Source organism: Lampetra planeri, chromosome 24, assembly GCF_965212315.1.
Source record: "Lampetra planeri chromosome 24, kcLamPlan1.2.h2, whole genome shotgun sequence".
NCBI lineage: Eukaryota > Metazoa > Chordata > Hyperoartia > Petromyzontiformes > Petromyzontidae > Lampetra > Lampetra planeri.
In genome coordinates this window covers 3028630-3043270 of record NC_136130.1, presented here as the reverse complement: position 1 = coordinate 3043270, position 14641 = coordinate 3028630, and the positions used below count along the sequence as shown (strand labels likewise).

The 14641-nt window shown below is 47.3% G+C and overlaps 1 protein-coding gene across 1 annotated transcript in view; it reads right to left on the bottom strand.

The window, feature by feature from the left end:
• PRKCSH (PRKCSH beta subunit of glucosidase II) overlaps positions 1–13110 on the bottom strand; it is a 94576-nt gene extending 81466 nt beyond the window's left edge. The window contains exons 1-6 of the mRNA XM_078605412.1: positions 12498–13110; positions 10847–10963; positions 10040–10135; positions 9033–9090; positions 7523–7640; positions 270–399 (exon numbers count right to left, since the gene is read on the bottom strand). Of these exons, the coding sequence (XP_078461538.1) occupies positions 270–399; positions 7523–7640; positions 9033–9090; positions 10040–10135; positions 10847–10963; positions 12498–12582 (604 nt within the window). The 5' untranslated portion in view covers positions 12583–13110. The remainder of the gene's footprint in view (positions 1–269; positions 400–7522; positions 7641–9032; positions 9091–10039; positions 10136–10846; positions 10964–12497) is intronic.
• Between the last annotated feature and the right edge of the window lie 1531 nt (positions 13111–14641).

Here is a 14641-nt window from a genome sequence, read left to right as displayed (position 1 = left end):
TCGCGTTATCAGCAATCGCAATGAACATTTATGGACAAGCCATCGGTTTGCAGAACGTATAAAAACGTCCAATAATTAAAGTAAAATTCCAGCGCCGTGTCCGTTTGAGCGGCGTCCTGTCATGGCGTCGGAACGCGCCGTGCGGTTCGAACGCTCGCATGCACACTTTTCATTGGCAGAGAGGGTAAAACCTACTCTCAATGTTTCATCATTTAGATGCTGGCAAAAATTGTCCCATGGATAAGTAATAATCTGGTTCACTTTGTTACCTTCCCACAATGCCTGATGCCTCTCCTTGGCTTCCTTTTCCGGCGACTCCGCGGTTTCCTTCTGCTGCTGCAAGGCGTGCACTTTGTCCTCCCAAGCCTGCTTCGCATCCTTCAGGGACTCCAACTTCTTCTGCACTCCTCAAGCAGCGCACGCAGATGGATGTGCGAGATGGGAGAGAGCGGTGGCACAGCGGTTAGCGCACACCGCGCTAACATCTGGGCTAGTCGAGTTCGGACGCTGCCATTTAAACCAACTCAGGCGGGAGCAGCAGCAGCGGCGATGAGCGCACTTGGGCTATGAACGCAGCCACCCGAGTTTGATTCACGGCCACAGCAAACATCAGTGACGCCTTTGCAGACCTCGACATTGGCAACACATTGTCATATGCAAGGATGGAAAAAAATAGCTGAAACATCATCATCAGCCAATTATCTTCACAATTTACCACAGTTAACATAACTGGCAAGTGACGTAAGGGGACCATTCCTAAGCCCTACCCTTTTCACGACCCAAACCGATGAGTGTTGTAAAATAATGATCAAATAACCACGGTGTCAGGAGGCATTTATCTATATGTACGTTTAACTTATTTCGCACCGTACGTGGCCAACCGTGCTAATCGGAGTGAAGGACAAAGAGCTGTAATTCTTTCTTGTTATAAAACTGAAATGGTCAAGGCAACACATCCGTCACGTTATTTTTGTTCAAAGCCATTTATAATCTGAGCACGACGTTTCCCCAGTAATTACAACCAGAATCAACAGGCGACAGCCAGATTGTAATTTATATGCATTGATTAACCCCCCCCCTCTGGCCTTCGCACGAGGGCTCACAAGTGATGACATCACATTTATCCCTCTATTTAAGGAATGAAACAGGAGGATTTCTCCACAAACCTGGCTGTCACCTGATGATGTTGGTTGTAATTACTGGCGAAACGTCGTGCTCAGATTGTAAATTTTGTGGATTCACTCTCCAACACACCGGTTAGTGCTGTACTAGTAACGAATTGGCATGTTCTGCTTACGTGACAAACCTTACTAATTGGCTATGTCGGGTGGTGGCGGGTTTAACGACACATTCATATTTACATGATCCAACCCAAAAAAACCTGCATTATGGATATTGGTCGCGAAGTCTTACGTGTTAAACTGATGTTTAGACACTGCAGCAGGTACTCATATCGGGGCGAGTCAACCCAGGGCCTGTTCAAATAATCGTCACTGATAATGGTGGCCACGAGCATATATCGAACTCGAGGTTGCCCAGTTCGTAGCGCAGTGCACTAACCACTGTGCCACCGCGCGGTGCACGTGTGCGCACACACAACAAAGACCCCCCTGATAGCTGTAACAGACTGTTGGGGCAAGTGCTGTTAGCAAGCAACTATGAAGGCTGCCACGGCACACGAGGGGGTAGGTGGCCAGCACCACGCAGTCACTAACATGCACTTGCACACACGTGCGCACACACGTGCACACCACACACAACAACTAGCAAGGCAGGTGTGAACTCCGAATGCACCCAATGACTGCTTGGAAAGCACCTCTGACCTTGTGCAAGGACAGAGAAAAGGTGACTCGCTTGCATATCCCGCTCTGTCTTTAGTTTTTAATAAACGTTTTGTTCGTTCGCTCCCTTCAGCATAGCAGCGGCGCTTAAAACAAAGAGTGGGCAATCGGTCATCGAGCCTACAAATCAATCAATCAGTGGCTTTGTGCGAAAACAGGTGAGAGTCAATCAGGATACAAAGTCACGGTGGCAACGATGAGGGGAGGGGGTGGTGGGGGGTAAGAGAGTGGCGGAGTTTGGGGGGTTAGCGATGGGGTCGAAGGCACTTCTGTCTTTGCAATTGTGCGCGCATTTTTAGTTTACTTTTTGGACATTTGTTTTTACGTGTTTTGTCAAGTGACCTCCGCAACGCCGGTGGCACTGAATAGAACAAAGACGAGTGTTGGGAGGAGGTGACAACAGGGGGGGGGGGGGTGGCACGTGGGGGGGCGGGGGGAGTTGTGGCAGAGGGGGGTTTCAAGTCTCATCGTACAGAAGCGCCGCTCGACCAAAACTGGTGGCTCAAGCGAAACTCGATTTGAATGTAAAAAAAAATAATAACTCGCACAGGAAAACAACACACTTTAATTTAAAACTGTGTTAGTTTAGCCCGGATGGGGAAACGTGGTTTTGTTGAGTGATACAGCAGAGCGAACAAGTTAAGAATGGCCAACCAATGTAATTATTCTTTGAGGATTTTTTTTCCCCCGCAAAGCAAAAAATTCCGCGAGCTCATCGCTACCCTTAAGTGTGTTGTGCTAGGCCGAGGCTGTAATTTAGAAGGGCTGCGTGCAATGTAACCTGTTCAGTCTTAGCGGCATTGTACTACTGTCGTGTGGTACTGTGACGAAGAGAAAAATCTGCTGAACACTCTACAAACCAAGCGGTCGGCACTGCAGTGTCAACTAAGCATCGAATTACTTGGGGGGAGAAAGTGGCCTGCGTGGTTCAGGGTGGGCTCATGATGGCCGTGTCAGGCCACTGAAGGAGCACTGCGGAAAAACTGGAATGGAATCTGGGCTTCATCCCAGGATGAAATCACCCTCCCAGAGTTCGATGGATTATCACGATTCCGGGTAGCGATTTGATTCATAAGTCGATTCCGTCCATTAACAATCCCCAGACATCCGATCGTCATCACCGTCAACCATGATCCATCCACTGCTTGATGAAGGCATCTCTCAGTCTCATTGTGCAACAATGCATCTGCAAGGACGACTCAATTGGAATTATACGTCGCAACCATCTCACCCGACGGCAGAAACTTTAAAAGCCTTGAAACTTGCCGAGCCTTCACATAGACAAACAAGCACAGTAATAAAATAAAGCTCCTGAACGTGAGTTCATTGCTCCATCTCCGTGGCAGACGTATTCTCACTCGCGTTCACTCCTTTGACTGCCACTCCATCGTTAGTCTCAACCACCGGCCATCATGCCTTCTAGCGACCGGTCCCATCCGAGCCCAATTATATTCCTTAACAGTCAAAATGATGTCTGTAACTTGTGTTTTCTCTGATAAGCGGTCCTCTGTCAGTGTAATGCCAAGCAAGCATCTCTCTAAGATTATTTACGCACTATTCAGATGTTGTTCCATTTCCTTAGCGTAGATGTCCATGTTTTCCAATCCGCATCTTTTCCCCCCAATTGTATCCCAATCGTGCAATCGGATCTCACGTTAAGATATGACAAATCCATTTGGAACTCTCACAGACCATACTCTTTGGTTATTTCGGTAAAGTCACGTAGGTATGAAATAAAATAAATCACGACGTTTCGGGCGCAACACAAGCGTCCATCATCAGGTGATGGATTTATACTGGTAGGAACGAAGTGGACCAGCCTACAATAGATGATATCGTCCGTCCGTCCGATGTCCGATTACGTGTAGCAACATCGCCCCCTACTGAAAACACTTGGCATGACCCTACAAAAACCTTTAGACTCTGTGAGGCTTTCCTGGCTAAACAAGTGTTACATTCCCTTATAATTCCCTCAGATAGCTTTTAATTAAAACATTTAAATTAATGAGGCTTTCCTGGCTAAACACGTGTAACCTTCCCTTATAATTCCCTGAGATAGCTTTTAATTAAAACTTTGAAATTAAATAAAAAAACTCACAGCGCCCTAAAGCCTACAGCTAGGCCTAAAGCCTAGAACTAGGCCTCAAAGTATCCCTTCGTATCGTACCCCCGCGTGTGTGAAAGGGAGTTAATGTTTAACAATGTTACATTCCCTGATGTTTTAAAATAGAAACATTTACATTTAAAGCTTTTACATTAATAATTATAACATTTAAATTATACATTAATAATTAAAACATTTAAATTAAAAATTAACTCACAGCGCCCTAAAGCCTACAGCTAGGCCTAAAGCCTAGAACTAGGCCTCAAAATCTCCCTTCGGATCGTCCGATTAGGTGTAGCAACATCGCCCCCTACTGCAAACACTTGGCAGGACCCTACAAAAACCTTTAGACTCAGTGGGGATTTCCTGGCTAAACAAGTGTAATAATACATTATGTTTATATTCTTTGGTTATTCGTTCCTACCAGCCCACCCCGCAGGGTCCTGTTTTTATTTTATACCTACATGACTTTACCGAAAGAACCAAAGAGTATGGATTTTTGAAGTCACGAAAGCTTCAAATGAAGATCTCACAGACCAGTGTAAGGGTTTACGTTTGAGAATTGTCTACGGGAGCAGATACCACAGAACTACCTCTGAACTACTTTAAAGTCTGATCTGTGATCTACACAAGTAGGGGGCCAGCACTTTCCCACTCATCCTGGCACAGAGAGGTATGTTCGTGGTGTGGCAGTCAATAAATAATCTGAAATCTCAAAAGTTAGCAATTAAGTACGGTGATAACCGGGCTGAAATCGTGACCTCACTACACTTGCAAAACCAGTTTAATCACAAGCGCATGTCTGGATTTGGAAATAAATTATTCAGAGACAGGCAAAATACATTCCAATTGCAAATTACTGTAGTAATAAAACATAAATACAAATTAACCTAGTAATTGTATAAACATCCCAAGTAATTTAGGTATAAATTACCAATTACTTTGAGGTGTTCACATCAGTTACCAATTACCAACGAGAAATATAATAAAATGGCATGCTTAAATTACGCATAATTTAGCAACTGCCCTTCTCCGCCCAGCGTCTCAGCAGCACCAGCTAACCGCTTTGACCTCTGAGCAAAATCTGACTGGCGAGCACAAATAAGTTCACCGTTATTATTTTACATCCAGCCATTTTTCATCGCGGCGGCTGGCCTGCTTTCGTTCCCGACCAGTTCTGCCCTGGCGCGTGCCGTATGTCACAACACGGCGCCACCACCGCCACAGAAAGGGGCCCTCCCCTTTGTTGGCAGAAAATGAAAATAAAATGAAAACCGAGAGACACTTGTATTCAAGCTATATCACCCGGGCCCTCTTGGCAGACGTGCACCACAAAGGCCTTTGTAGCCGGTGCCTCGCCCCAGCCCACTCTGCTGGGGCCACTTCTCCTCTTTGGTTTAGATTTCTTCTTTTTTTACAAGCTCCGCTTTTGTCTAATAATAGTAGTGATGACAATGAATTTAAATAGATGTGAAAACACGACTTTTTTTCACCACGGTTGCAGAGCACAGCTCCGAATGGCCAACTCGCCAAACAGCCAGCTCAGAGCGGTGTAATTGAAGTTGTAACAGATTAGAGTTAACACGTTGCTCGAAGTGAGCGAGGTATTTTTATTATTAGAAGAGGTTTATAAAGGAGATGATCAGGGATTCCAAAATTGGACAGAGTGTGAGGAAAGGAGCAGAAAGAAGGCTTTTGACATCCAGTGTGGTTAGGTGGGCGAATGGTTGAGTGGGTGAGGGAGTGAGAGGGTGAGTTGGTGGGTGAGTTTGAGAGTGGGCAAGTGAGCGAGTGTGTGACTTTGTGTGCGAGTGAGCGGGTGAGTTTATATGTTGTGATCTGCAGTGTGGTGGTCGTTGAACACAGCATGGATGAGACGAAACAGTCTGTGTAGTAGACAGAATCCTCAACATGGGTGGTGGATTCAATGAGTGACGCTCACTGGAGCAGTAACCATGGTCGTAGTAAGAAAAAAGTGATGAGGTGACTAGCCACCAGTGAATAAGTGATTGAAGTGAACATTAAAACGCGTGACAAATGCATTCATGAGGTGGGGGGGGGGGTTAAAAAATGGGCAAATAAATACATATTTCTGGAAGCAGAGCATTCATGGGTTTTAGAATGCTTAACATGGCAGAAACAAAATCTCAAAATCTATGTAATGTGACCTACAGTGCCTATTCATACATTGGTAATTTGAAGTTCGGGGGACCAGTGGTCTCAGTATGTTTACCAATGGCAGCACACAAAAACCATCTCGTTAAATTTGGTTCTGTGCTTAACTCGTGCAAAATTCCCACTCCAACAGGCACCGAGCTGACACCATTGAGGGCCTGGGTTCAAGTCTTGGCTCTCAAGGCCCATGAATAAACCACATCTCAAGTGGATAGTCTCAGGCAGGTGACCAATGTCTGCACAAAATAAACCCATCATCATCAAACACATTATTTGATGATGCTGCGTTAGCAGTGGTAACACAAACTAAACACATTCGTCAATAACACTGTGGCCTAAAAAGGGAAACATATAATGGGCACCGATTTGGATAAGGAAAATTCTTTAAGGCATACAGCACACCATTAAAACAAAGATTTTTTTACATCAATGTGGTTTTATTGGCATGCAAATATGTTTGCATGGCACATTTTATTATTATCATTATTATGCTCAAGACTATTTTCCTGCCAAGTTTTTAACAGTAGGGGGACAATTCTGCTACGTGTCATTAAAATTGAGTAATTTGTAGTTACTTTTTCAGGATTGGGATGTTTGACCAAGATGGCGAGGCAACATGTTGTATGAAGAGAGGAAAAAACCACATGGAATGACCATGGATAGGCATCACGGCTGAGACTGAGAGGCAGGGCCTAGAGCAGTGGTTCTTGACCTGGGGTGCACACACCGCCTTGGGGTGCGAGATGCTCTTTCTGGGGATTCGAGACATTGCAGATTGTTTTTTAAGTAAATTTTTTTAAAAGTAATTATCGAAACACAAATTAAGCACGGCACGTAAGTACAACTACTTTATTTCAAACTTCTGTATATATTGATATTATACACGTTTTAACGATTGAGAACCAAAGGGGTGCAAGGCTGCAGTGAAGGTTAAGAACCACCGGCCTAGACAGAGAGGTGGTCCCAGGTGATGAACCATCGACATGAAGAACTGTGGAGACGATGGCCCAGGACAGGAGGGAATGGAGAAAGAGAAGGGAGTAGGCATCAGTCCCCACACGAGTGGGATACTAACGCCAGTAAGAAAATGAGGACATTGACTCCAACAACAAAAAGTTGAATATTGGAAGAGAAATTAAATTTACGAGGAATAAATGTGTCTCATTGTAGCAGCTCTGCCAGGGAGGGTGTGGGTGACCCTTTATCCTCAAGTTTCGCTCACCCTGGATCATCTTCATAAGAGCTACTGTGTCCCCTCCCCCTTTACTGATGGACGGACAGACAGATGGGCGGGCCAATATAATTCATTCAAACTTTCAACCAGTGCCGAAAAGCACGAAAGAGAACGTTACTGTACACTGGGGGGGGGGGGGGGCGCAGGCACACACTACTTCTCACGCACCTGCTTCTCCTCCTTGCCGCGTTTCGTCTCCTCCATGAGCTGCTGCTTGATGCGGAAGCCCTCGGCCGCCACCTCCGCCTGCCTGGCCATGTTCTCTCGGTCCTTCTGGCCCAGCTCCCTGTTGGGCGAACAATTCAGGAGGGGAGGGGGGGGGAACCCCTTGTCTTACTAAGGGCCCACAAGGACTTTCAAACAACTTGGTGAGGCCACGCCGGTTAACACGCACGGCGGTCACTTCCACAGCTGCAGGAGGCAATGAGAGTGACGCAAGTGACTTACCGTGCTGAAATTAGAAACATGGTCGAATTAGAGACATAATCGAGATATCCCCCTCTAATACCTTTAGTAGTGTGATAAAGATGCTCCTAGCAGCACCTCCGATTAGCAGGGTTGGCTACATACTACGCGAAAGAAGTTCAACATGCACACGGGCAAGCGTAGAGTCCCATGTGACCGCGGGCCATAGGTTCACCACCGATGTCATACATAACCGTATCACCTTGTCACCACCATTGATGTCAACTGAGAGGCCACGGGTAGTGGTGGATAAGAAGGCAAAACCCTGCAAAACAGCGCTTGACTTGGGACTCGTTGGTGCTGCGCTGGCTGCTCCTGGGGCTCTCAGTGGCTTTCCGTGTTGTTGTTGTTGTTGAACCCCAGTGGATCTCATCCAGCACCGTGCCGCAGTCTCCCCCGTGTTACTCTTGCACGCTTCTCCGGCCTGATCTCTGACCCAGACTGCTTTCCACCCAAACGTAGTGTTTTCTTGAAATGCTTTTGTATTGAATTTGTTGTCTTGTACACATGTACCCCAAGTTGTGTGTCCCAGGTCTGTCTGACACCAGCCTTAAGTGCCATTTATGGCTAAGTAAGCCTTTACAAATCAAGCATTCAATTTTCGTATTCCAAAGACATCATGCAGTTGCATTGTATTTCACTGTATTTGACATCACAATGAAATCACTAGGGTGCCATGAAAACGTTCCCGACCATAATAAGTAATTTTCATCGTTTAACAAATTACTTAATGATGCCGTGTTAGCAGTGGTGCACAAGAACAATTCTAAACAAACAAACAAAACTAAATTCGTCAATAAAAGCGGATCTTAGAAGAAAAACATATTTTAAAAAGGCGATGATTCAGTTAATGGCCCGTAGCATGTAAAGAATAGGGTTGAGCCTGCATTGTGCATAGACACGTGACCAACATGCACACCAGGTTGTCATCCGTGTCCACAGGGCTGTGCCACGTGGTGGGCAGCAAAGGGCTGTGCAGGAAACTACCAGGTAGTACTGTACTTCTAGGCTCCCAACTCTAGCCCCCCACCGAACCGCAGAGTGAAGCATGGTCATATGACCATCACGACGCGCACGGCGTGGGCAGGCGGACAGATGCGTGCGTTACCTTAGTGGTGTAAGTTCAATGTTTTGCGATAGGCAATTAGTCTTCTGAGCCATCTAATTAAACAACCCAAACCCATGTAACCTTAAGTAGACAAAGTTTCCTTACTTGCACGTGTTCTCACAGACAGCACCACTGTTGTATTCATCCGTGGTGTCACAGCAATCTGCAAGGGTCCAGAAAAGACGCGAAATATAAACTCGTCCTTGCAAAAATAACAATTATTGTTTACACGAGCTGTGTCAAACTTAAAAAAATACGTCATGTAGCATCATTATTAACCGCAATTCGTTAACCACGGACTCCCAATCAGATCACACACAATTGTGCTCAAAGGCTGCTTACGTTCCACATTATGAATTCAAATCTGGGATGGGTTCACCCTCCACACCAACCACGAAGGTCTCTCCTAGCAAAGCCCCAAGTGAACTTCCTCTTCCTATCGCCAAGCCTCAACAGGGTCGGTCAATCTTGACCCAACAGAACTTGCTCATATTTCATGGGTAAACTAAAATGACCTTTATAGGAGTGGAGCGGTCGTGCGGTGGTGCGGTGGTGCAGTGGTAAGCACACTGCGCTATGAACCCGATGCACCGGCAACTGCCAAGCGTAAAAGTTGCTGTAGGCTGCGGGGCAACGTTGTGTGCAGCAGAGGGCAGAGTCGCACAATCAACTGTTGTACTGCACGTGTATGCTGTGTCTGCTACTCCTTCACCAACCCGACACGGACCAAGCATGGGCAAAACATCTCCATGACCCGTATGATGCCAAGGGTCCCGTCATCCACGAGTGGATTGGTAAAAGGGCTGTAAAATTCTACTATTACATAATATGCATTTATCATAAACACAGCCAAACCCTGGACCACATCTTCTGCCCGATTCGACCATTTACGGGTGACATCACGGACATTCGCAAAATCGCCGCTGCACTGGCTTAACTCGACGCAAACACAAATCCGCTGCCAATCACCCAAAACCTGCTCCGACTCCCACCACACAAACGGAGAAGACTCCTAAATAACGGCACACTGCCAATTGACGCGCCGATGAGACTTTCAGGGACGGAACACGTCGCAAAAGGTCTCCCTCCCGGCACTTGGCGCGGCGTCGTACCGCAGATGCCGTCGTTGACGCGCGAGGAGGGGATGTTCTGCGGACGATAGCCCGCGTTGGTGCAGTGGAAGTTTCCATTGGGGCACGCTGACGTCCCTGTGGAGAGACAGAGAGAGAGACAGAGAGACAGAGAAACGCAACAGCAGCACAGAGAGGGAGGCACAGAGAGGGAGACATCCTTGTTTGTAAGCCTTTCTGAGCAACCACATGCACAGAGCGTACTTGAGGGATGCCCTAGAAAAACTTGAAGACCCACCTATATATATATATTTTGATGCCTCTCCAACTAAAGTTGACAGTGCTCATGAATTAGTTCTGTCCATCCATTCCTTCCTTGTGTGGGATCGCTAGCTACTTTTCCGAAGCTGTTGGGTCGCATCTTCATTGAAGCCAGAGATGCAGAACCTAAGGCCCATGGGTCACACGCGCCCTTGTAACTGCGTTTTGTCAGCCCCCGGCGAGGCCTACACTTGTACACAGACAGCACATTGTATCCATAACTGCTGCACTAATCAAGTATTCGGAGGGGGGGGGGGATAATTTAGACCTTACAACAGCAGTGTTTGTGACTTCAGTGCACCCAGTTTACCTGCAGTCTCTCAAGTAATTTCTGAGCACGCAGTGAGTCGGGAGTAACAGCGCGATCAAAGCTTCGTGGCAATTGACCAATACGTCGCCTGTCAAAAATAATTTAAAAGTTCCACTCAGCTCTTGTAAGTAAAAGGTCCCCCCCCTCCCCCCACCTTGCTTTAGGCCCCCCCCTCCCCCCACCTTGCTTTAGGCAGCACCGCGAGCCGTGCAAATCACCTGGTTCATCGGAGCCATCCTTGCAGTCGCAGTAGTCATCGTTCACACGGTCGAAGGGCATGGTCTTGGAGCCATCAAGGCACGTGAAATCCTTGGTCTCATCATAAAGCGGACGCTCTGGAAACGAGGGAGGAGGAGGTAAAGTGACAGTAGTCAGTTTAACAACGTAGCCTTTCGCGGCCAATATTATTCACAATCAAGTGAGAGAACGTGAACTCAAAGATGAATATCAGTGCCAGTATGTCACAATATTGTTCTACAATGTGGTTTGATTCAAGCGGAGCAAAACTCTGGATGCCAAAAGTGTCCACCTGCTCAGGTTTGCTTGGTCGTAATGCTCTTCAGCATTGGTAGCCCTGAGACCATGGTGGAAATTCCACATCGCTATGGCGGGGACCAGTCGATGAATCAGGACTAATGTTGACTTCTAACAAAATGGTAGTTGTTTTGTTCACCATGGAGGAACGGAAGCAGAGATGACTCCCCAAACAAAATCTGAAGTCACGGCTGTCGTTTTTTGTGGCAAGCGCTGTCACAGTTCCACCCGGATCGATAAAACACAATGATTTTTATGAATGACGAAAATACCGTGATGAGGTTATTAGCGTGACAACAACGCAATGAAACATTTTCACTTTTCTAATTAAAACATGACAAAATAGTGAGCGGTGACACAGTGGTTCGTGCATTGCGCTGCGACACAATGCACCTCAAGTTCGATTCAAGGCAACGTCTAACATCAGTGGCGAGTGCCATCTGAACCAGTCCTGGACTCACCACCCTTCTTCACCCACCCGCACTGACCAGCGAGGTGAGGTATGGCCCAACAACCATCACGACTGGCCCAGCATAGGGAGGGCCTTCATCTAACAGTGGTTTGACAAAACAGCTGTACATTGTTAATTGTAATGGAAGAAAACTACACTCAAGGAATGAATCAGTGTAATGGGATTCAACATTACAGAATTGTACGGGTCAATCCCACGGTGGATGAGGACCTCGTTCACGCCGTGTTGGTCGTGGGGGGTGGGGGTTACGTGACCATACTTCACCACGCCGGTCAGTGCGGGTTGGTGAAGCCAGGGAGCAGAGGATTGGGAGCATAGCCGTACAGTACAACAATGGGAACTTCTTCTGCACTCCGTTGCTTGCCACCACCAAACACGCGTAGCCGCAGCCTATAACACCTGCTTTGTGAATGGCGTTCGCCCAACAAAGCACCTGTCCAGGCTCAACACCCGCTTAGCTTTCGAGATCATCGCGGGGGGCGGGAGGGGTCCCACTTAGCCCACGGACACACTTAACCGCATTTAACTCACGTAAACCTCATTGAATGTAAATGCAATAACATTATTTTAACTCTGGGCGCCGAATGTATCGTCACTGACGCCGGTTTCCCCATCCTCTCACCCCACCTCGCCCCCCCCAATTAACTCCAAAAGCCTCAATTAACTTCACGAGTTAGAGGTGGGCACCGCGGTTTGCGCCACCGGCCCACATTGGCCGCGGCTAACATCAGGGGCGCCGAATGACACCCCTAGGACTAACACGGCGTGGCGGTGGCCTTCATCCAGCAGTGGATAGAGCCAGTGGTGGTGGTGGTGGTTGTGTTGGTGGTGGTAGTGGTGATGTTGAGGCCTGCTCCACTCACTCGTCACGGACACGCCGCGGGGTCGTCTCACTTCGGCCGCGGACGCCGCGCAAATAAAAGCGAGGATGAGCGCGAACCTCGGCATCTTTCTCTCAATTCCACGCGAGCGACGTCGGCGGTTAAGAAATAAACGATAACAACAAACACACGGCACGGGAAGGGATTTTACATGAAAAGAAACGAAGAGATTTCAAAGTAACCAAAATCCGAGTTGACAGCACTGCAACACGGACGTGCCAAGCGGCGAGCTCCTATTGGCTGATAACGCCGCCAACTCGAAGTTAGCCGTGCGCTGATTGGTCCACGCAACCCCCCACGTTCTACCCCCCTCCCCCATGTGGATTCCACGTGTTTGAGTTGCACCGGATTATAAGACGCGCCCGGATTATAAGACGCACAAGCTTGTGCCCAGTATCAATGAGGTTATACACAACTGGTCTCGCTCACACACACACAGACAGAAGTGGATAGCCTTAACAGAGTATACTCTTAGGTTTTTCGGTAAAGTCACGTAGGTAAAAAATAAAAGATAAATAATAATAAAATAATAGAAATTAAATAATAAATCACGGCGTTTCGGAGGCAACACAAGCTTCCGTCTTCAGGTGGAACCGTCACAGCACGTGCTGTATCAAGTACCGATTAGCTGTATAAAGCCTTAACAGAGTGTCGGGGCAAGTGCTCCTTGCGAGCACCTATGAAGGCCGGCACGGCACACGAGGGGGTGGGTTGGCCAGAACCACGCCCGGCCGCCTTTGTCTCCCTAGTGACGATGTTTACACACCGCACCAGGTACTCATTTGAGGCTGAGTCGACCTAGGGGAGGCCGTCCATAAATGACGTCACGCACCTGGGGGGGGGGGGTCAGACATTTGTGACGATGTGTGACGAGAAGGGGGGGTTTGAGAAACGTGACGTCACATCAAAATGCGCAACTTTAAATAAATATAGACAACACGTTCTACTTAATTAAATAGACTCTTTAATACATGTTTTCTCCTACAACATTAGAGTGCAGCGCCACATTAAATACCCACTAAAATGACAATAGTTTAAAGCGATTTGAAGCATGTTTTATATTGGGGGGGGGCAGAGCTTTGTGACGTCATATTTGAGGGGGGTTCTGACTGTTTGTGACGCCGTGTGACAATGGGGGGGGGAGTCAAAAATCGTCCAAAATCGCGTGACGTCATTTATGGACGGCCCTTTAGGTCGCGTAAATGTGTCGTTAAACCCGCCACTACCCGACACAGTCAATTAGTAATGTTTCTCACATAAACAGAACATGCCAAAAGAAATAACCCCCCAAAAACCTGTTTTATGGATGATATTGGTCGCGAAAGCCGACGTGTCAAACTGACTATACCACCAATTTAAAAGTTGAATCAACAATATCTCGACATCCGTCAGTCACACCGTGGGCCGTGACGCGGCCTGGCAGGAGACATCCACCGCTGCTTCTTGATTTTGCAGAGGTGTCGCGGTTCGATTTCCCAGCGGCTGGCGACGTGCGGAGCGAAAGATGTTCACCGTAGGTAGCACCAGTGACGTGCAGGGTGAGGTCAATGGCTGGGGAGGCACTGGCTCGTGTCAGAGCCAGATTCACACACTGAGGGGCGTGTCCTCACTGAGGGGGGCGTGTTAGACACGTCCCCCTCATTGAGGCAGATGTGATAGCTGCCTCCCCTGGTGCTTTTTCATTGCGGTTTCATAACGAGACCAGCGAGCCTAAATATCTTTTTACACGTACGTGAAATAAGTTACCTGGAGTATGGAAGGCGAAAAAATGAAAGAAGGGGTCTACAAACATTACATTGGTGACATACCGAGATAGTAACAGGCACGCGCTTATTGCCCGCGCTCTACATCCAGTTGCTGAGGGGTTGCGCAATCAGAGGGGAGGCTGAGCGCGTCGCTGCCTCACCTCTCGTCTCTTCCTGTATTTGCAGTGGAGCTACGCAAATTTGGCGATTTTGACTATAAAAATGATTAGAATCGTACAGAAATGACAATTATAACACACTCACTAACAATTATAACACTCACTAACAATCACTGGAAGGACGTAATAAACCATTTTGATACACATTAGGGTGGGTAGAATAATACATAGTGTTATATTAAAAATGTATAAGGTATAGGGT